At 39.5% G+C, this 24,023-nt stretch overlaps 3 protein-coding genes and 1 long non-coding RNA gene across 5 annotated transcripts in view; 2 read left to right on the forward strand and 2 right to left on the reverse strand.

The window, feature by feature from the left end:
* Positions 1-178: 178 nt before the first annotated feature.
* On the forward strand, positions 179-2,088 carry LOC103514256 (rRNA 2'-O-methyltransferase fibrillarin-like). Of its 2 annotated transcripts, XR_003392895.1 has the most exons (3): positions 179-348; positions 1,234-1,424; positions 1,682-2,088. XR_003392895.1 is itself a non-coding variant. In XM_008479126.3 (2 exons), exons 1-2 carry the CDS (start codon positions 207-209, stop codon positions 1,362-1,364), a joined length of 273 nt encoding a protein of 90 aa, XP_008477348.1. In that variant the 5' UTR covers positions 179-206; the 3' UTR covers positions 1,365-1,532. The 2 variants fall into 2 exon arrangements, 1 of the variants encoding a protein (XP_008477348.1); XM_008479126.3 differs by lacking the exon at positions 1,682-2,088 and having other exon boundaries at positions 1,234-1,532.
* A 1,802-nt stretch (positions 2,089-3,890) lies between these two features.
* Positions 3,891-24,023, reverse strand: part of LOC103514260 (serine/threonine-protein kinase ULK1) — a gene marked incomplete in the record, with an annotated part of 21,665 nt that continues 1,532 nt past the window's right edge. Inside the window, 7 exon segments of the mRNA XM_026827289.1 lie at positions 3,891-5,045; positions 6,005-6,049; positions 9,572-9,726; positions 10,206-10,405; positions 10,915-11,115; positions 20,070-20,293; positions 21,074-21,269. Coding sequence (XP_026683090.1) covers positions 4,924-5,045; positions 6,005-6,049; positions 9,572-9,726; positions 10,206-10,405; positions 10,915-11,115; positions 20,070-20,293; positions 21,074-21,269 — 1,143 coding nt within the window.
* Positions 15,979-16,550, reverse strand: LOC113469516. Its single transcript, XR_003392896.1, has 2 exons — positions 16,501-16,550; positions 15,979-16,233 (listed from the first exon to the last, which is right to left on the reverse strand). It is a non-coding gene; the product is annotated as an uncharacterized LOC113469516 (long non-coding RNA).
* LOC113469515 lies at positions 16,963-19,368 on the forward strand. Its single transcript, XM_026827290.1, has 3 exons — positions 16,963-17,729; positions 17,801-18,091; positions 19,181-19,368. The coding sequence occupies exons 1-3, from the start codon at positions 17,048-17,050 to the stop codon at positions 19,366-19,368; spliced, it is 1,161 nt and encodes a 386-aa protein (XP_026683091.1). The 5' UTR covers positions 16,963-17,047.

Genomic DNA, 24,023 nt, shown 5'->3' on the forward strand with positions numbered 1-24,023 from the left:
TGAACTTCAGAACGTGACTTTATCATAAAAATCCCCCTTCTTGGGAACATTTTAAGACCAGAAATAAAAATATATCTGTAAAAATGATCGACTTATGTTTTTTTGAAATCAATACTAATCCGTTGGCGGACCCTGTACTTATACATTCTCTAGTACAGTTTTTGGTCAATATTGACATTTTGCTCGTCTGTTTGTCAGGTCGGCCCATGCAGATCCAGTTGGCGGCTGATGTTTCAGTGCTGGAGAACACAGTACCTCGACCTGTAGCGAGAGGCGGCAGGGGAGGTGCCAGTGGGGGATATCGGAATGGAACCGCCCCCACGTATCGACCCAGAGGCGGATCAAGAGGTAAGCAATAATTTAGGGTTGAGTGGATTTGAACACATCACATGCCTTCAGGCACACTCCATTTGTCAAGGTCTCTAGGTTTACCTTGCCTTTGGGATGAACTTAATTTGGAAAAAAAAAAACCATTTGTACCGATGAAAATTTATAATGAAACAATAAGTTGAAATTTTAATCTAAAAATCCTTAGGTATCCAAAATTTAAGTTTGAAATTGAATAAAGTTAGTTCTTCTTCTTCTTCTTCAAGGCGAATTGTGCCTCTCTTGTAAGCACCAGGTCGCGGGTTCAATTCCCGCCCGCGGGCGGACTTATCATAAACAGATGAGTTTCGTTCTCGGAACGGCTGGCTTTCTCCTATCCTGTTTTTCGCCCCCTACGATTTCGGGGTGATAAGACCTCCGTTGTTATAGATCCCTTTAGGAAAGATTTTTTCCCCCTCTCAACTGTATAGAAAAAAAAAAACCATTTGTACCGATGAAAATTTATAATGAAACAATAAGTTGAAATTTTGATCTGAAAATCCTTAGGTATCCAAAATTCAAGTTTGAAATTGAATTCAAGTTTGAAATTGTTATAGATCCCTTTAGGAAAGATTTTTCCCCCCTCAACTGTATAATAATTCTCTCTGTAATGTATCGGGTTCAATTCCCGCCCGCGGGCGGACTTATCATAAACAGATGAGGTTCGTTCTCGGAACGGCTGGCTTTCTTCTATCCTGTTGTTCGCTCCCTACGATTTCGGGGTGATAAGACCTCCGTTGTTATAGATCCCTTTAGGAAAGATTTTTCCCCCCTCAACTGTACAATAATTCTCTCTGTAATGTATAAAAAGTCCCTCTGTAATGTACAAAATTTCCCTCTAATGTATAAAAATTTCCCTCCCTCCAGGTGCACCTCGAGGGGGTTCCACGCGGGGCGGAGGTCGGGGCCGCGGTGGCCGAAATTCCGGCCCCAAACCCACCCAAGAAGAACTGGATGCCGAACTAGACGCTTACCGGGAAAAAATGGACACCTCGTGAAATTAGAAACCTGTGAACTCGCCCCACGCACGAGACCAATTCCACCCACCTCTTTTGTAAATATTAGGGACACTCTAAGATACGGGGATTTTTTTAGGGCTCTAGGTCCCCTTTATGGGAGCTTTTACCGGAATTCTAGAAACATTGTCGAACAACTAGGACACCTACAGTGGATTTCACCAATATTTTTTCAGTCCTTAGAAAGCCCGTTAAGCTAACAGCCTGTTAAGTTCCATTTGATATGTATAGGCTTAACAGGGCTGTTAAGCCTGAACTCGCCCCACGCACGAGACCAATTCCACCCACCTCTTTTGTAAATATTAGGGACACTCTGAAATACGGAGATTTTTTTTAGGGCTCCAGGTTCCCTTTATGGGAGCTTTTACCGGAATTCTAGAAACATTGTCGAACAACTAGGACACCTACAGTGGATTTCACCAATATTTTTTCAGTCCTTAGAAAGCCTGTTAAGCTAACAGCCTGTTGAGTTCCATTTGATTTGTATAGGCTTAACAGGGCTGTTAAGTTAACAGGCTGTTAGGGGCTAAAAATTAGGTTGGTGAAACCCACCCTTAATTTAGGGATCCTAGGTCCCCTCTATAGGGACTTAAATAGAGAGGACCGTAATTTTACATCTCAATTGAGACAATTTGTGTTGGAATCTGTAGAAAGATTAATGCATACAAACTAATGAAACCGGATTTTTAAATCAATCGCATGAGGGAATAATTTAAAATATGTTATGTGTAAGTGAGTTCTCTTCCTCCTAGAGATTGCACTTGTAATCAACATCAAAGTAATGCTGAATTCTGATCGTTTAATATTAGTTCAAGTTTAATCCAAGTTTATCCTCCTAGAGATTGCACTTGTAATCAACATCAAAGTAATGCTGAATTCTGATCGTTTAATATTAGTTCAAGTTTAATCCAAGTTTATCCTTGATTTAAGTGACTCCGGACAGTTTATTTTCTTACACATTAAAAATCCATTTCATTGTGATCCTTTTTACAATCAGTCCTGACGTAAAAACTGTACTAGAGTTTATCCTTTTTTTTTTTTGGTTAGGCGCTTTCACGCTTATTATCGTAAGGTCGTTCGCGCCGAAGTTTATCCTTGATTTAAGTTACTCCGGACAGTTTATTTTCTTACACATTAAATCCATTTCATTGTGATCCTTTTTACGATCAGTCCTGACATAAAAACTGTACTAGAGGATATTGTATCCTCTAGTCCTGTTTGATAAGCATCCCCCTTTTTGTTAATTTTCCCCTTTTTGGATAAGAATCAATGACTTCAGTAAACTCTTGAGACAGCCTTTGTTTTGCAGACTAGTTGTTTGCGTTTATGCTGATAGCCGGAGTTTTGATCCAGAGAGATTGTTGTTTAAAAGTCCCAAGTTAAAAGCCAATGGCTGTTGTTTGAGATGTAATTGTATAAAAATATCCTTAGATATCTACCAAGGTTAGAAAGTCCAAGTTGTATAGGATAAGAAATGTACCTATAGATTTTCTTTTTATTTCCATTCTTTAGTTAATGTCTACAGTGCAATAGTCCTAAACTAAAATGGACGCGGCACACAAGGGATCAAGAAAAGACTGCCTTAACATAAGATTTTCTTTTTATTTCCATTCTTTAGTTAATGTCTACAGTGCAATAGTCCTAAACTAAAATGGACGCGGCACACAAGGGATCAAGAGAAGACTGCCTTAACATTATAATAGTTAATGTCTATTCTTCTGGACTTTCAACTCAGCAACAAGTGTCCATGATAAATTAAAGGCACACTATCATCTCGTCACGAGAGAGTCAGAAAGATGTAGATTAAAGTTTTCCATAATATTGTAGGTAATTTCGTTCATGATAGCCACACTACTATCATGTTACATGAGCTCACGTGACGTGATGATAGTTAATTTCATTATAGCAGAGTAGCCAGTGTAGTTAGCTTGGAAGGTAGCTGCCTTGGAGTTCGATTTCCGTCCGGGGCGAACTTTATCCTAAACAGATGAGGTTCGTTCTCGGAACGGCTGGGTTTCTCCTATCCTGTCCTCTCTTTGATTTCAGGACGATAAGACCTCTGTTACAGTTCCCTCTATCAAAACTAAAAAAACCCACACTACTATCATGTTACATGAGCTCACGTGACGTGATGATAGTTAATTTCATTATAGCAGAGTAGCCAGTGTAGTTAGCTTGGAAAGTAGCTGCCTTGGAGTTCGATTTCCGTCCGGGGCGAACTTTATCCTAAACAGATAAGGTTCGTTCTCGGAACGGCTGGGTTTCTCCTTTCTCCTATCCTGTCCTCTCTTTGATTTCAGGACGATAAGACCTCTGTTACAGTTCCCTCTATCAAAACTAAAAAAACAAAGTAACAAAGCAGCAGTCGTTTCATTGCTAAAAACACGAAGAGTGAATGTATCTAGGTAGGAAAGAAAGAAGCCGATTTTAAATTAATATAAAAAGCAAAATATTTATTTTATGATTTTCACATTATAAATCTGATAAATATTTTACGTATGGATAGCAGTCGGAACAAAAGCAAGGGAAAGAAAAGGGATTAATGTGTACACGTCATTTATACACATAATTTTTATCTCTAAAATAATAGTGATCTCAGAATCCGTTTCACATTAATATAGGTGACATAGTATGTATTGCATACCGTCATACACAAAAAGCCCACTCTGAGCCTTAGATGTAGGGGCAAACAGCCCTAAAAAAAGGGTTAAGCTTATACATTGCACACCATAAAATACCCATACACTAGACCAGTTGTTACAATACATATACCAATACTCTACTGCCAGAATGAGACTAAAAAATCCCTTTATCCCAGCATTCTAAACAAAGTCTTATACGTATATAATACTATATATTATGTTCTTTGGAATAATGTATTAACGTCAAAAAATGTCCTTTATATCGCGAAAGAGGTTTCAGTCTAAAATTTGTCCGAGTGGTTCCAGTCCAAGAAACGTTTTATTTTATTAATTAAATATCCAAGTGGTTTGAGACCAAGAGATATTTATGAAATGACCAATTTGTGCAAACTGAAAAGCCTTCGCTGTAAAATAACTTCTTATTGCAAAGGATTTCATGACTAGGTTAAAGGTAAGAGGCTCTCACAAGGTTCCATAAGTCACCTCTTAAGGATTTACAAATTGGAAGAAAAAGAATAGACAAGAAGAAAATAAGTACAGCAAGTACACAAACAAAACGATCAAAAAACAGGAAAAAAGAAAAAAACAAACAACACTTTGGAATCCACTTAAATCTACAAAATTTACAATGGGGTACTTTTTGGGGCTTTCAGATTATCTGAAAGTAGTAGTGGTCTGAATGGTCGACATCTTTGAAGCAGTGGATTCTGAACGGCCTGAAATCAATGATTAAGGAGTAATGGTGAGGACTAAGGAGTCATATTAAGGACTGTCCTTAACATAACTGTGGTCAGAGTTAGATAAACTTGAATGGTCGACATTTTTGAGCAGTGGATTCTGAACAGCCGGAAATCAATGACTAAGGAGTAATGGTGAGGACTAAGGAGTCATATTAAGGACTAAGGATTGTCCACCGTGTACACATGGCCTTGTTCCTTCAGTACTAGAAGTCGCTTCTCTACTGCTTGCTTGTCTGAAATCAGAAATAATAAAGTGGAATTAAGTAAATAATTTCCATTTCCTTAAAGTAACATTAGATAAACGAACACCCAGCCAGCTCGTTAGCTTGGAATTTAGCGCGTCTGCCTTGTAAGCGCTAGGTCGTGGATTCGATTCCCGCTCGGGGCGGATTTTACAAGCTACCCATCTCCTCACAGTCTGGAAGCTGGGAAAAACAAGCAGCAAGCGCTTGTCCAGATGGTTAGCCATCCGGATTCTAACTTTGGACAACGTTGCTTATTTTCAGTGATCTTCCATGGAGGGAGTATCTAAAGTGCTATCGCCGTTTACTTTTAATCTGATAAATATTTTACGTATGGATAGCAGTCAGAACAAAAGCAAGGGAAAGAAAAGGGATTAATGTGTACACGTCATTTATACACATAATTTTTTTATCTTGTATGTGTTCTTTAGAATAATGTATTAACGTCAAAAAATGTCCTTTATATCGCGAAAGAGGTTCCAGTCCAAGAAATGTTTTATTTTATTAATTAAATATCCAAGTGGTTTGAGACCAAGATATATTTATGAAATGAACAATTTGTGAAAAGCCTTCGCTATAAAGTAACTTCTTATTGCAAAGGATTTCATGACTAGGTTAAAGGTAAGAGGCTCTCACAAGGTTCCATAAGTCACCTCTTAAGGATTTACAAATTGGAAGAAAAAGAATAGACAAGAAGAAAATAATAAGTACAGCAAGTACACAAACAAAACGATCAAAAAACAGGAAAACCAACAACACTTTGGAATCCACTTAAATCTACAAAATTTACAATGGGATACTTTTTGGGGCTTTCAGATTATCTGAAAGTAGTAGTGGTCTGAATAGTCGACATCTTTGAGCAGTGGATTCTGAACGGCCTGAAATCAATGACTAAGGAGTAATGGTGTGGACTAAGGAGTAGTGATGAGGACTAAGGAGTAGTGATGAGGACTAAGGAGTATTTAAGGACTAAGGATTGTCCACCGTGTACACATGGCCTTGTTCCTTCAGAACTAGAAGTCGCTTCTCTACTGCTTGCTTGTCTGAAAACAATGCTCACAGTGTGTAGAAGTGCTCACAGTGTGTAGAAGTGCTCACAGTGTAAGAATCCTGCAATGGAGGAGTTGCAAATGGGTAAAAAATATAAATAAATGGTCGTTTCCTACGTAAAAAGTTGGGAAAAATCCAAATCTGAGGTCAAAACTCCGAAAAAGTAACTTTAAAAGGTCGAAAATTCAATTTTTAATTGCCGTTCTAATGAAAAAGTTCAAAGAGTTGTGACGTCAGATTTCACGTCAAAATGCGCAGAAACGCTTGCGCACAAACAAACGAAGCGGGAGTCATGAGTTATGACGTCATCGCCTACGGGAGCATATGTCGTGACGTCAAACTTTACGATAAACTGTTGAGATAATGGGACTACATGTCCTAATTCGACAGTCTAAATAAAGCACTAATATCTAATATCTGCCGTTCTAATGAAAAAGTTCAAAGAGTTGTGACGTCAGATTTCACGTCAAAATGCGCAGAAACGCTTGCGCACAAACAAACGAAGCTAGAGTCATGAATTATGACGTCATCACCTACGGGAGCGTATGCCGTGACGTCAAAGTTCACGATTCACCGGTATTTGTTAAATCGATCCAGAAACGCTTGCGCACAAACAAACGAAGCTGGAGTCATGAATTATGACGTCATCGCCTACGGGAGCGTATGCCGTGACGTCAAAGTTCACGATTCACCGGTATTTGTTAAATCGATTTATCTCGGTCAAAAGTCGTAGAAGAAAAAGAAAAATTCCGTTTGTCCTCATTTTTCCTGCTCTATGACTTTGAAACATCACCCAAGTAAGGGCAACTGATCAATTTTATTCGATGTGTTCCAGGGTTCCAAATTAAAAATCCGCACCCAGGAAGAGATCAACTTCGCGTATTCTACGTGCCGTCTCTGCGCGCGCTCTCGCGGATCCCACCTACTCATCGATATCTTCGACCCCTCCAAGAAAAAGAAAAATTCCGTTGGTCCTCATTTTTCCTGCTCTATGACTTTGAAACATCACACAAGTAAGCGCAACTGATCTATTGTAGTTATTGAAGAAGAGAAAAAATATGGCTTTAGTCATTCTGTATAGCCGTATTTTATTATACATTCTGTATAGCCGTATTTTATTATACATTCTGTATAGCCGTATTTTATTATACATTCTGTATAGCCGTATTTTATTATACAGGGTGTTCAACCTAAAAGTGCCCCATAGGAGGGTCCCCAATACACTAAGCATCCTCTCTTATGGAACTTTTGACGAGGAATCGATTGGTGCAACTTTCAAGACTGCCCGACTTACAGTTAAGGAGTTACGGGTTCGAGACTCGGCAAATTCAAGAAAAAATACTGTTTTTGAAAAGGCCGTCAACGTGTATAGCCGTATTTTATTATACATTCTGTATAGCCGTATTTTATTATACATTCTGTATAGCCGTATTTTATTATACAGGGTGTTCAAACTAAAAGTGCCCCATAGGAAGGTCCCCAATCCACTAAGCATCCTCTCTTAAGGAACTTTTGACGAGGAATCGATTGGTGCAACTTTCAAGACTGTCCGACTTACAGTTAAGGAGTTACGGGTTCGAGACTCGGCAAATTCAAGAAAAAAATACTGTTTTTGAAAAGGCCTTCAACTGGAAACACCGTTGAATTCGGTGAAGATAAAGTAGGATTTGATTCATTGGATGGTAAACATGTAAGAGCCCATGATGAAATTGAAGACCTGGAAAAAGGAGGTAAAGTACATTCGATCAAGGATCTCAAAGCGAACAAAACCGAACAAAAATCAAACGATGCTGCGCTAACTGAAACAAAAATTGGAATAATGATTGAAAATGAAAATCGTGAACTTGAGAAAAGTATGGAAGGAAAAGCTATTGAAATCCCCAATCACCAGCAAGATGAAGTTTCAAATATGGAAATTCAAAGGTATGGAAAAAGCATGCAAAATCCAGAGCAAGGAAGAGCTATGGAAATCTCCAATCACAAGGAAGATGAAGATTTTCCTATGGCCGAGAAAGGTTGCAGTAATGTTTTTATTTTTAAAATTTACCCGCTCAAAAATTCGGACTTTCTAAAATACGGACTGCAAACGAAATCAGCTGTTTTGTGATAAGATCAAGGTCACCATTTTCAACCAATCAGAAATCACGCAGCTTCGCAGCTATGCAGCTATCACGAACAACCTATCACGAAGATGGCAATGGCAAATGCAAAAGATGAAAAAGATCTGTGAACTAAACGCAAAAAACACGAATTTTCCGCATTAATTTTCATTAAAATTGATTTTGATTAGTACATTCTGTATAGCCGTATTTTATTATACATTCTGTATAGCCGTATTTTATTATACAGGGTGTTCAACCTAAAAGTGCCCCATAGGAAGGTCCCCAATACACTAAGAATAGAATAGAATAGAATAGAATATACCTTGTTTATCCTGCTGGGATAGGACTGAAAAGTCCCTTTTCCCCCGCAGTCTAACCAAGGTCTTATATATTTGATACATTATGGGGGGTACATTTTACAAAATAAACACCCTGATTAATTAGAAAAAAAAAAAAGAGATAACATTAATAAAAGGAAAATGAAAAGGAAAAGGAAAAGAAAAGGAAAAAAGGAAAAGAAAAGAAGGAAAGGAAAAGGAAAATAAAAGGAAAAAGAAAAGGAAAATAAAAGGAAAAGGAAAGAGAAAAGGAAGAGAGAAGGAAAAGAAAAGGAAAGATAAGCATCCTCTCTTAGGGAACTTTTGACGAGGGATCGATTGGTGCAACTTTCAAGACTGTCCGACTTACAGTTAAGGAGTTACGGGTTCGAGACTCGGCAAATTCAAGAAAAAATACTGTTTTTGAAAAGGCCTTCAACGGTTTCTGTTAAAGATGCTTAAGCAGTCAACAAGTCATTCCTATGTGATTTTTGACGCCAAATCGAATGGTGCTACTTTGAACACTATCCTTCTCACGGTTAAGGAGTTACTAAGTTAGCGGTTAAGGAGTTACTTTAATTCTATGACTTTTTTTCTCTCTCTTTCGTCATTTGATTTAAATGTTTCCTTTTTTAATTGTAATTGACCTGTGTATAACAGTTTTGATATTGATATACACCAAATAAATAAACATTGTATTGTATTGTATTGTATTGTATTGTATTGTACAGGTTCGAATCTTTCCAGTGTCAATAAATATCACCAAAAGGCAAATGCAAAAGATGAAAAAGATCTGTGAACTAAACGCAAAAAACACGAATTTTCCGCATTAATTTTCATTAAAATTAATTTTGATTAGACAGATACAGATCAGTGTTATCATGTAATAAAACGTGCATCCTAATCACTGGTTACTTTTGTGTGTTTGCAATTGCGGAAAAGTGTTTCTCCTTGTTGAAAATTGATTGAGAGACGATCAGTGTTATCATGTAATAAAACGTGCATCCTAATCACTGGTTACTTTTGTGTGTTTGCAATTGCGGAAAAGTGTTTCTCCTTGTTAAAAATTGATTGAGAGACGTAGGTACCTACACACATCTCAACATTCCCAGCAACACAGCATCTAAATTTGGATATCTTGGGCTGGAAATGAAGTGAATAAAGTGTTTCTCCTGGTTAAAAATTGATTGAGAGACGTACACACATCTCAACATTCCCAGCAACACAGCATCTAAATTTGGATATCTTGGGCTGGAAATGAAGTGATTAATGTTAGTTGAAACTTGAAACACAAATAATTAGGGTTGTTCTCTATAGACAGCATCAACTAATCGTATGTCGTCATAGGGACATTAAAAATTATTCCAGAGGCAAAGTAGAGACTCACGAGACATTCTCTATAGACGGCATCAACTAATCGTATGTCGTGATAGGGACATTAAAAATTATTCCAGAGGCAAAGTAGAGACTCACGAGACATACTCAGTTAAGGAGTTACGGGTTCGAGACTCGGCAAATTCAAGAAAAAATACTGTTTTTGAAAAGGCCTTCAACGGTTTCTGTTAAAGATGTTTGGGCAGTCAAAAAGTCATTCCTAAGTGATTTTTGACGCCAAATCGAATGGTGCTACTTTGAACACTATCCTTCTCACGGTTAAGGAGTTACAGGTTCGAATCTTTCCTGTGTCAATAAATTTTATCGAACCCGTAACTTCTCATCTGTAAGTCTACTGTACCTGTAACTTGGCCAGAGTTTCACAGTGGTCTTTCTCAATGATGGTGTCGTGTACTTCGGGAAACTCAAAGGCGTTGTTGTTGGGATTGTTGTTCGGATTATCCGTGGTAATGTTGTGGGGCATGGTCATGGCGCGATGGTAAGGGATGAGGGTGAGGGGAGAGTTGGCGTTGTTCAGAAGCGGAGAGCTGACCACCTGGAAAAAATAAACACAAAATATGTAAATAATGAGTAAAATAATAATAATAATAATAATAATAAAAAAAAAACGATAGAGAGAACTGTAAGTGCTAAGGTCTTATCGTCCCGAAATCGAAAAGAAAAAGAAAACAGGATAGGAGAAACCCAGCCGTTCCGAGAACGAACCTTATCCGTTCAGGATAAAATCCGCCCCGGCGGGAATCGACCTCGCGACCTAGCGCTTACAAGACTGAGCTAAGCTCTAAGCTAAATAGGCTGGCGTGAAAATTTAAAATCGTCTCTTATGATACCCAAGGCAAGTTCTCACTTGTAAGTTTCATCCGATTTTTCTCCGAATGTCCTGTAGGCAATGTAATTTAAATGAGTGTTCCCACTACGCACGACACGTTTTTTTTTCGAATGACAAGTGGGAACGGGCCTTTAGGTGTCCAATATCATTAATTACTACCCTATGTATGTAGCGTACGGTACTACTTTTTATTTCAAGACGGTTTTTTTACTCACAGATCGTCTGAGCGGTGAATTGGCCGGTGTCACAGTCCAGGTACTGACAGGGGGCGGGGTCTCAGGTGGGTGGTGCGGCGGAGTGCCAAGTACAAACTGAACGGAGGGGGGCGAAATAGAATTGTAATCCAACTGAGCGGAGTTGTTGATGTTGTTGGTTTTGTTCTTGTTCTCGACCGAGATGGGCTGTGACCGAGGCACCTGCAATAGAGTGGTAGGAATAGAGAGAAACAATCAATAATAGAAAGTAAAAAATTACTGACGGACTGCCCAAAGTTTGGGTTGCCAAAATGACATAGCATACTTCTCAGACAACATTGTTACATTTAAAAATTTAAAATGAGCTGCCTCGGCGGTGTAGTGGTCAAGAACAGGAGGGCGTGGGTTCAATCCCAGCCGAGGTATGGAATTTTATCCTCAATCAATATACTTTGAGAACTTGACCACAATAATAGTAGTAGCCTACTGCTGGAGTAAAGGGAATTTTCAGTCCTATACAAGTGGTATAAATAAGAACCATCATCATTTTGAAGAAAAAAAAAACTTCCAGCCAAATAAAATACTGACATATGCAGTAACATTCACGTAAATTTCCCGTAGATCCCTGCACAACCTATCAATATTGCTTAAAATAAAGACATACATAGGGTCCAATAGTAAATCAACAAATTAATTAGTATTGATAAATTATTATTAAATACTGCATAAAACAGAGACATAGGGAAAAAATACTGACATATGCAGTAACATTCACGTAAATTTCCCGTAGATCCCTGCACAACCTATCAATATTGCTTAAAATAAAGACATAGAGTCTAATAGTAAATCAACAAATTAATTAGTATTGATAAATTATTATTAAATCCTGCCTAAAACAGAGACATAGGACTTCATAGTTAACTATGAGAGGGGACGGGGACCAAATGACGGCCAGTGACCCGTCCTTCTGCTCGTCGGGAGGCGGACCAAATGTGGGACCCATTCCGCGCCACTACAGTACCATTAAGGTCAACATAGGGCCCAGCTTGAGGTTCGCAATGCAAATTGTTGAGCTTAGACTGACCGAGGCCTATAGGGAAAATACGCTAGATCAGTACAGGGGATTGGAAAGCCACGTCAATCAGTTCAGTGGAGTACTGGAGAACCTGTTTACTGATGGTATAAAGGTAAAGGATTTTTTTTTCAAGTTTGATAGAGGAACTGTTAAGGTGTGTCAACACATAGTCGACCGGTCGTCGATTGAACCGTCCACACTGCCTAACATAGGGCCCAGCTTGAGGTTCGCGATGCAAATTGTTGAGCTTAGACTGACCGAGGCCTATAGGGAAAATACGCTAGATCAGTACAGGGGATTGAAAAGCCACGTCAATCAGTTCAATGGAGTACTGGAGAACCTGTTTACTGATGGTATAAAGGTAAAGGATTTTTTTCAAGTTTGATAGAGGAACTGTTAAGGTGTGTCAACACATAGTCGACCTTCTCTCTTCGATTTCGGGACGATAAGACCATAGCAGTTACAGTTCCCTCTGTCAAACCTCTTTAAAAAAAAGCCAGCCGTTTCGAGAACGAACCCTATTTGTTGAGGATCAAGCTAGCCCTGGGTGGGAGTCATGGCGCTTACAACACTATTAAAATTCCCGCCCGAATAGGACTGAAAAGTCCCTTTACCCCTGCAGTCTAAACACACTGCCTCGATAACATAGATTTATCTCGTCGATCGACATAATATGTTTGGACACACCTTTATAACGGAGGTCCTACTGTCCAGGTATTGAAGAGAGGAGGACAGGATAGAATAAAGCCAGCCGTTTCGAGAACGAACCCTATTTGTTGAGGATCAAGCTAGCCCTGGGTGGGAATCATGGCGCTTACAACACTATTAAAATTCCTACGCGAAAAGGACTGAAAAGTCCCTTTACCCCAGCAGTCTAAGCAAGGTCTCGTATACTTGTTTGATGGGATTAGCTTTAATCTCATTTGATGGCACAATTGAACTCTCTTCATTCCAAGGTATACCTAACCAAACAACTCAAAACCCTGGACAGCCTGGTCGATTTCTTCTGTCATACCACCCTTGCCCTTATCCAAGATCACAGTGTTGCCATGCTGGACAGTTTGACTCAAAATCTCTTCCAAGGTATACCTAACCAAACAACTCAAAACCCTGGACAGCCTGGTCGATTTCTTCTGTCATACCACCCTTGCCCTTATCCAAGATTACAGTGTTGCCATGCTGGACAGTTTGACTCAAAATCTGGACATCCTATTGGTCAATACAATCACTGGCGAGCTGCAACGCAACTACGTCCTGACCTTGGGCAAAAAGTATCGCATCCGACAACGCCGCACATCCGAGAGAGAATCGGGTAAAAAATAAAATAGAATAGAGCCCACCTCTGTGACTGAGTGGTCAAGAGCACTGACTCTCAACCTGTAGGTGCTGGGTTTGAATCCCGGTCAGAGCGGAAATTTTCTGACCGAAATTTTTCATTTCTGGATAGGTATGTATGTAAAAGAATATGAATTGAGGTAAGGCAAAAGCGGGATAGCACTTTTTTTAGGAGAACCCTCCCACCCCCCAAGAGGTTTGATTTGACAGAGGGAACTGTAACACAGTGAATCAACTAAGGTCCTTATTGCCTTAGGTTAAAGTCCGTTCCGGGCGGGAATCGAACCCATGACCTACGGCTTACAGAGCAGGCACGCTATCTCCATTCTCCAAGCTAACCAGGCTGAATTTTCAGGCGTGAGCTTCAAGTACCGACTATCGGCGGAATCGTACGAACCCTGCGCGATGTGGTGCCGAAGTTCGACGGAAAGCGACGAAGAAAGCCGAATGGATAACGCGAGAAAGACATGTGTTGAATATTTTGGAGAGGAATCAAAAGTGAAAGCACTGAAGCGAGCTAAAAAAGGTGTCGTGACCGAGAATCGATTCAAACCGATTGAGAAGCGAGTTCAAAGGGGACTCTTGAGAAGCAAGTATACTTGTCGGAGAGAAATGGTTAGGTGAGTAGTTTTTACATACAGGAGGTCCTGGGTTCATATCCCGGGATGACTTCAGCAGGGTTGAATGGTGCCCCAGGCAATAATTTCGCCCTTTGTTTGTAATTTATTTTACTTGTGTACCTACATTGAATTATAACCATTAAAGAGTTTAAAATCTAAATAAATAAACTTTTTTCCCCCAAGAGGTTTGATAGAGCGAACTGTACCAAAGGACGTCTTATCGTCTCGAAATCGAAGAGAGGACAGGATAGGAAAAAGCCAGCCGTTCCGAGAACGAAAACGAACCTTGTTCACATCCCGGGATGACTTCAGCAGGGTTGAATGGTGCCCCAGGCAATAATTTCGCCCTTTGTTTGTAATTTATTTTACTTGTGTACATTGAATTATAACAATTAAAGAGTTTAAAATCTAAATAAATAAACTCTTTTCCCCCAAGAGGTTTGATAGAGCGAACTGTACCAAAGGACGCCTTATCGTCTCGAAATCGAAGAGAGGACAGGGTAGGAAAAAGCCAGCCGTTCCGAGAACGAAAACGAACCTTACCTGTTCAGGATAAAGTTCTCCCCGGACGGAAATCGAACTGAAATATTCCTTGATTGGCCTCCCAAACAACCTGTTCAGGATAAAGTTCTCCCCGGACGGAAATCGAACTGAAATATTCCTTGATTGGCCTCCCAAACAAGTCATAAACATATCCTGTCATAAACATATCCTGTTTATTCTTTAGACTGCGGGAGTAAAGGGACTTTTCAGTCTCATTCTGGCAGAATAAACAAGGTATAGGTATTCTATTCTTCAATGGAAAAGGCTCTTAGCTTCACCAAACAAGTCATAAACATATCCTGTTTATTCTTTAGACTGCGGGAGTAAAGGGACTTTTCAGTCTCATTCTGGCAGAATAAACAAGGTATATTCTATTCTTCAATGGAAAAGGCTCTTAGCTTCACCAAACAAATCATCAATCTGATTGGTTACCAGGCAGCAACATTAAATCTCTATAACCTGATTGGTCCGCAGGAAATTTGAAGTCCCAATCTACGCCGGAGCCAAGTTAAGAAAGAATCCGAAAAAGAGAGGAAAAGTCATAAGGAAACGAAAAGTGGAGAAGTATGGTAGCAATGGAATGGTCAAAAAGAATAGAAGGAACACGAAAGATGGCAAATATGGATCTGAGATTAATAAAAACCAAATGGGAGATGGAAAGAACGTAAGATATGATGAAAACGTAATAATGAAGAGTAACATTAATAAAACATACGTTAATGCTGATGGTGTACAAGATGACAAAAGACCACGGGGTGAAATCGTGAAAGTAGACTACAAAAAGGAAACAAGAGTAGATAGAATATTAGGACATGATGGTAAAAACGTAATGATAACCAACTGGGAGATGGAAAGAACGTAAGATATGATGAAAACGTAATGATGAAGAGTAACATTAATAAAACATACGTTAATGCTGATGATGCGAATAGAAGGAACACGAAAGATGGCAAATATGGATCTGAGATTAATAAAAACCAAATGGGAGATGGAAAGAACGTAAGATATGATGAATACGTAATGATGAAGAGTGCTGATGATGCACAAGATGACAAAAGACCACGGGGTGAAATCGTGAAGGTAGACTACAAAAACGAAACAAGAGTAGATAGAATATTAGGACATGGTGGTAAAAACGTAATGACATTCATCGCAAGAAAAAAATCGCTTGGTTGCCGCGCGGCAGCCGCAAAATAAAAATCGTGCGGTTTTGGTGTGTCTAGGCCTTTATTGTCCCTAGAGCAAAGACAGGTTAGGAGAAAGCAAGCTATTCTGAGGACAAATCTTATCCAGTCAGGATAAAAGACGTAATGATTGATAGGAACATCAATAGAACACACGTTAATGCCAATGATGATGCAACATTTGATGACAAAAGACAGGAAGGGACTGTAAAAGTGGCATACAAAAATGAAACAGGAGTAAATAGAATATTGAGAACTCATGATAAAAACGTAATAGTCGATAGAAACATTAATAGAACACATACTAACGCTGCAACATTTGATGAAGTTTGAGGAAAATTCTTATTGTGTCTTCACTGAGGGTTCCTTTGGATACAAGATAATCTGCCAAGTCCCCGCCATTACAGAATTCCATTACCAAGTAGACATGTTGGTCTGACTCTTTGCAATGCAGAAGCTCAACAACATTTTCATGGTGCAATTCTGTGAGCTCCTTCAGTATGTTGATTTCTTTGCCAAAGTTCTGAGTTTTGGCCAGGTTTTTCTTTGTGATTCTTTTAATGGCAACATGTTGAGAAGGTGCCTGAAAGAGAGAAAGTTTAGTAAATGAACGTAATCTACAAACTAAATTTCTTATTGAACAGTTTTTTAAAAGAGGTTTCATAAAGGGAATTGTCACCGCTAAGAGCTAAGGTCTTATTGTCCCTAGAGCAAAGACAGGTTAGGAGAAAGCAAGCCATTCTGAGAACAAACCTTATCCAGTCAGGATAAAAACATTGACAAGATATACATGCTACCAAAGAAGCTAACTAGGCTGGCTAAGACTGGGATTAGTCAGTAGAACACTTACTTTTCTAGATTTCCCTTTGTACACTACAGCAAAGGCTCCATGTCAAGATCTGCCAAATTTAATGACAAAATACTCAAAATAGTAAGATCCAATTTAACCATTGAACCACATGCCAATGCTACAACATTTGTTGAAAGACATGGCGAGAATATAAAAGCGGAATACAAATCGGAAACAAGATTTGATCGAACAGATATATCTGATGACAAAAAAGCAATGGAATCGCAAAAACGCGATAGAAACACAAACGTAAGATTCGATGGAAACACCCTGATGGTGTACAAGATGACAAAAGACCACGGGGTGAAATCGTGAATGTAGACTACAAAAACGAAACAAGAGTAGATAGAATATTAGGACATGATGGTAAAAACGTAATGACTGATAGGACTCATGATAAAAACGTAATGGTCGATAGAAACATTAATAGAACACATACTAACGCTGCAACATTTTTGATGACAAAAGACAGGAAGGGACTGTAAAAGTGGCATACAAAAATGAAACAGGAGTAAATAGAATATTGAGAACTCATGATAAAAATGTAATGGTCGATAGAAACATTAATAGAACACATACTAACGCTGCAACATTCGATGAGACACATTACGAGATCGTAAGATCTGCCAAATTTAATGACAAAATACTCAAAATAGTAAGATCCAATTTAACCATTGAACCACATGCCAATGCTACAACATTTGTTAAAAGACATGGCGAGAATATAAAAGCGGAATACAAATTGGAAACAAGATTTGATCGAACAGATATATCTGATGACAATAAAGTAATGGAATCGCAAAAACGCGATAGAAACACAAACGTAAGATTCGATGGAAACACCGTTGAATTCGGTGAAGATAAAGTAGGATTTGATTCATTGGATGGTAAACATGTAAGAGCCCATGATGAAATTGAAGACATGGAAAAAGGAGGTAAAGTACATTCGATCAAGGATCTCAAAGCGAACAAAACCGAACAAAAATCAAACGATGCTGCGCTAACTGAAACAAAAATTGGAATAATGATTGAAAATGAAAATCGTGAACTTGAGAAAAGTATGGAAGGAAAAGCTACTGAAATCCCCAATCACCAGCAAGATGAAGTTTCAAACATGGAAATTCAAAGGTATGGAAAAAGCATGCAAAATCCAGAGCAAGGAAGAGCTATGGAAATCTCCAATCACAAGGAAGACAAGGAAGATGAAGATTTTCCAATGGCCGAAAAAGGTTGTCGTAATGTTTTTGAAATTAAAAAGCATGGAATAAGCATGCAAAATCAAGAGCAAGGAAGAGTAAAGGTTGTCGTAATGTTTTTGAAATTAAAAAGCATGGAATAAGCATGCAAAATCAAGAGCAAGGAAGAGTTATTGAAAATATTGAAATCCCTAACCACAAGCAAGAAAAGAAAGTTGATTTTCCTATGGCCGAGAATTCCGAGAAAGCTTGCAGTAATGTTTTTGGTTTACGGATAGATGATTTGCAGACGGCTATGTATGAAGGCCTGGCAGAAGCGACTGAGATGTTGAAACAAACGTATGAGGCTGGATTTGCCCAGTTTGTAATGAGAATAGAGGATGCGTTTAAGATGGGTAGGTTGAGACTTCTGGCTGGGGGGACGTTAAACAGAGAGTAGACCAGCTTAGTCTGGCTGGGGGGACTTTAAACAGGTAGTAGACCAGCTTAGTCTGGCTGGGGGGACTTTAAACAGAGAGGATACCAGCCTGAATTTCCCTTGCAACAAACGTATGAGGCTGGATTTGCCCAGTTTGTAATGAGAATAGAGGATGCGTTTAAGATGGGTAGGTTGGGACTTCTGGCTGGGGGGACGTTAAACAGGGAGTAGACCAGCTTAGTCTGACCTGTCTGACTGGGGGGACATTAAACAGAAACAAACGTATGAGGCTGGATTTGCCCAGTTTGTAATGAGAATAGAGGATGCGTTTAAGATGGGTAGGTTGGGACTTCTGGCTGGGGGACGTTAAACAGGGAGTAGACCAGCTTAGTCTGACTGGGGGGACATTAAACAGGGAGTAGACTAGCTTAGTCTGACTGGGGGGACGTTAAACAGAGAGGGTACCAGCCCGAATTTCCCTTGTTAAAGAAATAGCAAAAGGTTGAGTGCGAAGGGCATCCACTCATAAAATTTGTAGCCAAAACCAAATGTCAGCTCAAAGCAAGCACCCTAGTTAGGGCTGATTGAGAGGGTAATGAAAAACGCCGACCCCGTCTGTATACGGGAAAAGGCGAAGAAAAAGAAGAGGAGGAGGTTAGGACTGCTTTCCTTTTTCTGTCAAGCTGTTTCGAGTCCCTCCCCGGGCGGGGATCGAACCCGCGGCCTAGCGTTTACAAAGCAGACGCGCTACTCCCCTTGCTAAAGAAATAGCAAAAGGTTGAGTGCGAAGGGCATCCACTCATAAAATTTGTAGCCAAAACCAAATGTCAGCTCAAAGCAATCACCCCATTTAGGGTTGATTGAAAGGGTAATGAAAAACGCCGACCCCGTCTGTATACGGGAAAAGGCGAAGAAAAAGAAGAGGAGGAGGCTAGGACTGCTTTCCTTTTTCTGTCTAGCTGTTTCGAGTCCCTCCCCGGGCGGGGATCGAACCCGCGGCCTAGCGTTTACAAAGCAGACGCGCTACTTTCCAAACTAACTTACTGATCGAAATCTTTTCCCACAGGCGAGCAAAACCTATTGAATCAAGCTGAAGAGGCTTTCGAAAGCGGATTACAGCTTGTGGTTCAACATTTGAGATCTCATTTGGAGAATCAATTCCAAGCTTACTTCTCTACACAGAACGAAGTACTACAGAATACGCTGAGTCAATTGGACGACCTATTTATGGAAGTCTTCAGAAGACCCGATTAAAGAAAGCCTGAACAAAGTCAGATAAGAACGAATTACATTACATTGAAATGGGAGTCTTTTCTAACGAAATTCCTGTGTGCGGAGTCCAGTATGTAGGACTATTGCACCCGTAAGAACTAATTTTAATTTAATTTCAAATGTCAATCCAGTTGGGAAGAGGAAGGGCGTCTGCCTTGTGAAGAAAAGGTTCGTTCTCGGAACGGCTGGCTTTCGCCAATCTTGTCTTCCTTTCTCTTCGCTATCGGGACGATAAGACCTTAGTAGTTACAGTTCCCTCTATCCAGACTCAGACTAATAAATGTCTCATTAGGGCCCTTCGGTTCGGGGGTCTTGAGCTAGCTCGCTGGCCTAGATGGTACCTCTTGGTATCCTCTTAATGAAACAATATATGAACTCACAGGTTTATTCTCTAGAATTCTCTATTCTCTAGAATAAACCTGAGTTTGTGGATTCATTAGAGGTGCTGCAGGTGAATTTTGAAGAACCTGAGGAGGTTGAATTATACCAGTGGGAGTGTTTATAGGTTCCATCAAGGTCCCAGGATAGTAGCTTAACAAAAAGCCCACTCAGAGGCTTAGGTTAAGTAGGGGCAAACAACCTTAAAGAATGGGTTAAACAACTTCTACAAATCTTTCTCTGTCCAACCTCTTGAATAATAACAATAAAAAAAAAAATAATAATAATAAAAACTAAATACTTACAGGGCTTAATAGCAGGGAGCTAGGTCGAGGGGGAGAGGTAGACACAACGTCCGCAGAGTTTGGTATGACAACGAAATCATCGGTGGAGTCTTCCGGACTCAAAGTGACCGGTGAACCAGCGTGAGGTTCTGGGATGAGAGGGTGTGGGGCCAGAGGTTGCAGGAAGGGGTGGGCAAACAGTTGCTCGAACGAGATGCGGTCCATGGCGTTCCGTTTGAGAAGCCCTGAAGGAGAATTTTTTTATCACACATTTTTTTATAGACTGTGCTAAAAAAGGAGGAATTAAAATGAAAATTTATTCCTTTATCTGGTACTAGTTCAGAAGAAACAACAATGAAAAACTGCTACAAAAAGGAGCTGTCACAAATAAGCAGTGACCAGTGTTATATTCTTGTAGGGTTAGGTTAAACACAAAAAGGAGCTTTCACAAATGAGCAGTGACCAGTGTTATACTATACAGTGTTATATTCTTGTAGGGTTAGGTTAAACACAAAAAGGAGCTTTCACAAATGAGCAGTGACCAGTGTTATACTATAGGGTTAGGTTAAATGCAAAAAGGAAAACTGCTACAAAAAGGAGCTGTCACAAATAAGCAGTGACCAGTGTTATATTCTTGTAGGGTTAGGTTAAACACAAAAGGGAGCTTTCACAAATAAGCAGTGACCAGTGTTATATTCTTGTAGGGTTAGGTTAAACACAAAAAGGAGCTTTCACAAAAGAGCAGTGACCAGTGTTATACTATGGGGTTAGGTTAAACGCAAAAAGGAGCTTTATTTTTAATTATTGTGGCTTCTGAATAGGTCCTATCCTGTCTTCTTTCTCTCTTTGGGACAATAACACCTTAGCAGTTACTGTATCCTCTATCAAACTTCTGGGGGGAAAAAAAACTAAGGCTTCTGAATAGGTCCTATCCTGTCTTCTTTCTCTCTTTGGGACAATAACACCTTAGCAGTTACTGTATCCTCTATCAAACTTCTGGAAAAAAAACTAGATCTTGAGTTTACCTAGCAGCAGTTCTTTCAGTTCAGCAGAGGTGCCCACCGGGACTTTGGGCACAAGGACGAGATTTTTCTCGTAGTACTGTTTCAGTTGTGGCGGAGAGTTGGCAATGAATGGGGCCTTCCCGGTGAGACATTGGAACACAATGGTACCCACACTGTACAGATCTGCCTTGGCATCATACTTCATTGACATGAGAACCTGGAGGAAAACAAAGTGAACATTTTATATATCTAAAAATACCCATTTCTTCTCCTTACTTCTCTACACAGAACGAAGTACTACAGAATACGCTGAGTCAATTGGACGACCTATTTATGGAAGTCTTCAGAAGACCCGATTAAACAAAGCCTGAACAAAGTCAGATAAGAACGAATTACATTACATTGAAATGGGGGTCTTTTCTAACGAAATTCCTGTGTGCGGAGTCCAGTATGTAGGACTATTGCACCCATAAGAACTAATTTTAATTTAATTTCAAATGTCAATCCAGTTAGGAAGAGGAAGGGCGTCTGCCTTGTGAAGAAAAGGTTCGTTCTCGGAACGGCTGGCTTTCGCCAATCTTGTCTTCCTTTCTCTTCGCTATCGGGACGATAAGACCTTAGTAGTTACAGTTCCCTCTATTCAGACTCAGACTAATAAATCTCGGAACGGCTGGCTTTCGCCAATCTTGTCTTCCTTTCTCTTCGCTATCGGGACGATAAGACCTTAGTAGTTACAGTTCCCTCTATGCAGACTCAGACTAATAAATGCCTCATTAGACCCCTTCGGTTCGGGGGTCTTGAGCTAGCTCTCTGGCCTAGATGGCACCTCTTGGTATCCTCTTAATGAAACAATATATGAACTCACAGTATTCTCTAGAATCAACCTGAGTGTGTGGATTCATTAGAGGTGCTGCAGGTGAATTTTGGAGAAACTGAGGTTGAATTATACCAGTGAGAGTGTTTATAGGTTCCATCAAGGCCCCAGGATAGTAGCTTAACAAAAAGCCCACTCCGAGGCTTAGGAATGCCTCATTAGACCCCTTCGGTTCGGGGGTCTTGAGCTAGCTCTCTGGCCTAGATGGCACCTCTTGGTATCCTCTTAATGAAACAACATATGAACTCACAGTATTCTCTAGAATAAACCTGAGTGTGTGGATTCATTAGAGGTGCTGCAGGTGAATTTTGGAGAAACGGAGGAGGTTGAATTATACCAGTGAGAGTGTTTATAGGTTCCATCAAGGCCCCAGGATAGCAGCTTAACAAAAAGCCCACTCCGAGGATTAGGTTAAGTAGGGGCAAACAACCTTAAAGAATGGGTTAAACTTCTACAAATCTTTCTCTATCCAACCTCTTGAATAATAACAATAAAAAAAAAATAATAATAATAATAAAAACTAAATACTTACAGGGCTTAATAGCAGGGAGCTAGGTCGAGGGGGTAAGCACGGATAAAAAAAAAAAAAAACTTTGACCCCGCCGGGAATCGAACCCAGGACCTCTGTCTGGCGTGCAAGCCTATTGTGATACCCACTCGGCCAAGGAGAAATAATAACCCTCTAATCTCTAATAGGATTTCTTTTTATGGATTAACAAATCAGTTCAATCGAATAGAACACTAGCCTTTTTGTTTTACAATATTTATTTTTCATTATCAAATGGCCAGATTACCAAGCTGTTGGTGAGATTACGAGAGTCGTTATCTGATGTTTATTTTATACAGTGTATAATTCTATAGCAAATTGGTGAGGAAATCACAGCAGCAAGGGTTCGATTCCCACCCGGGGGCAGATATTATACTGAAGGGATAAGGTTTGTTCTCGGAACAGCTGACTTTCTCCTCTCTTCAATTTCGGGACGAACGATAAGACCCTAGCAGTCACAGTTCCCTCCATCAAACCTAGCATCCTGTTATACTTGTAATTTAAGATTACGAGAGTCGTTATCTGATGTTTATTTTATACAGTGTATAATTCTATAGCAAATTGGTGAGGAAATCACAGCAGCAAGGGTTCAATTCCCACCCGGGGGCAGATATTGTACTGAAGGGATAAGATTTGTTCTCGGAACGGCTGACTTTCTCCTCTCTTCAATTTCGGGATGAACGATAAGACCCTAGCAGTCACAGTTCCCTCTATCAAACCTAGCATCCTGTTATACTTGTAATTTACATGAGGAATTTTTTCTTTTTTCCTTTAGTGAGGTTTAATAACTATCAATGTACCTAGGTCTTATCATCCTGGAATCTAAAAGAAAAGGATTACATTATGAGAGAAAACCAACCTTTTCTGAGAACAAACCTTATCTTTTTCTGATAAAGTTTGCCCCAGGTGGGAATTGAACCTGCGACCGTACAGCACTATTCCTTTTAGGCATGAGATAGTGATTTTTTTTTTTTATTTTTTTTTTTTTTGAGGTTTTATAAACTGTATCAATGTAGTCTTATCACCCTAAATTCCCTGAAATCTAAGAGAAAAGGATAACATTATAAGAGAAAACCAGTCTTTCAGAGAACAAACCTTATCTGTTTCTGATAAAGTTTGCCCCAGGTGGGAATTGAACCTGCAACTTAGCACTCACAAGGCAGGCGTGCTAGTTTCCAAGCTAACCAGGATGGCTAGTACTTGTATTGGAAAACCTTCAATCTCATTTTCATATTGATTTTCAGATCAAAGAGTTCATAGCTCAGGGCTCCTATGGAAAAGTCTACCGTGCCATTAAGAAGGACACTGAACAAGTGTTTGCCATTAAAATACTGAACAAATCCCAGGTAATATAATATGATCCCTTTACCAAGCTTTCATTACATTTTTTTGAATCCCTAAATAATATCCTTAACTTTATTTTCTTCAATTTTAGAATAGAATAGAATAGAATATACCTTGTTTATCCTGCCAGAATGAGACTGAAAAGTCCCTTTACTCCCGCAGTCTAAACAAGGTCTTATATATTTCATAGGTAAAGTTTACAAATA

This window comes from Diaphorina citri, unplaced genomic scaffold (genome assembly GCF_000475195.1).
Source record: "Diaphorina citri unplaced genomic scaffold, Diaci psyllid genome assembly version 1.1 scaffold1111, whole genome shotgun sequence".
NCBI lineage: Eukaryota > Metazoa > Arthropoda > Insecta > Hemiptera > Psyllidae > Diaphorina > Diaphorina citri.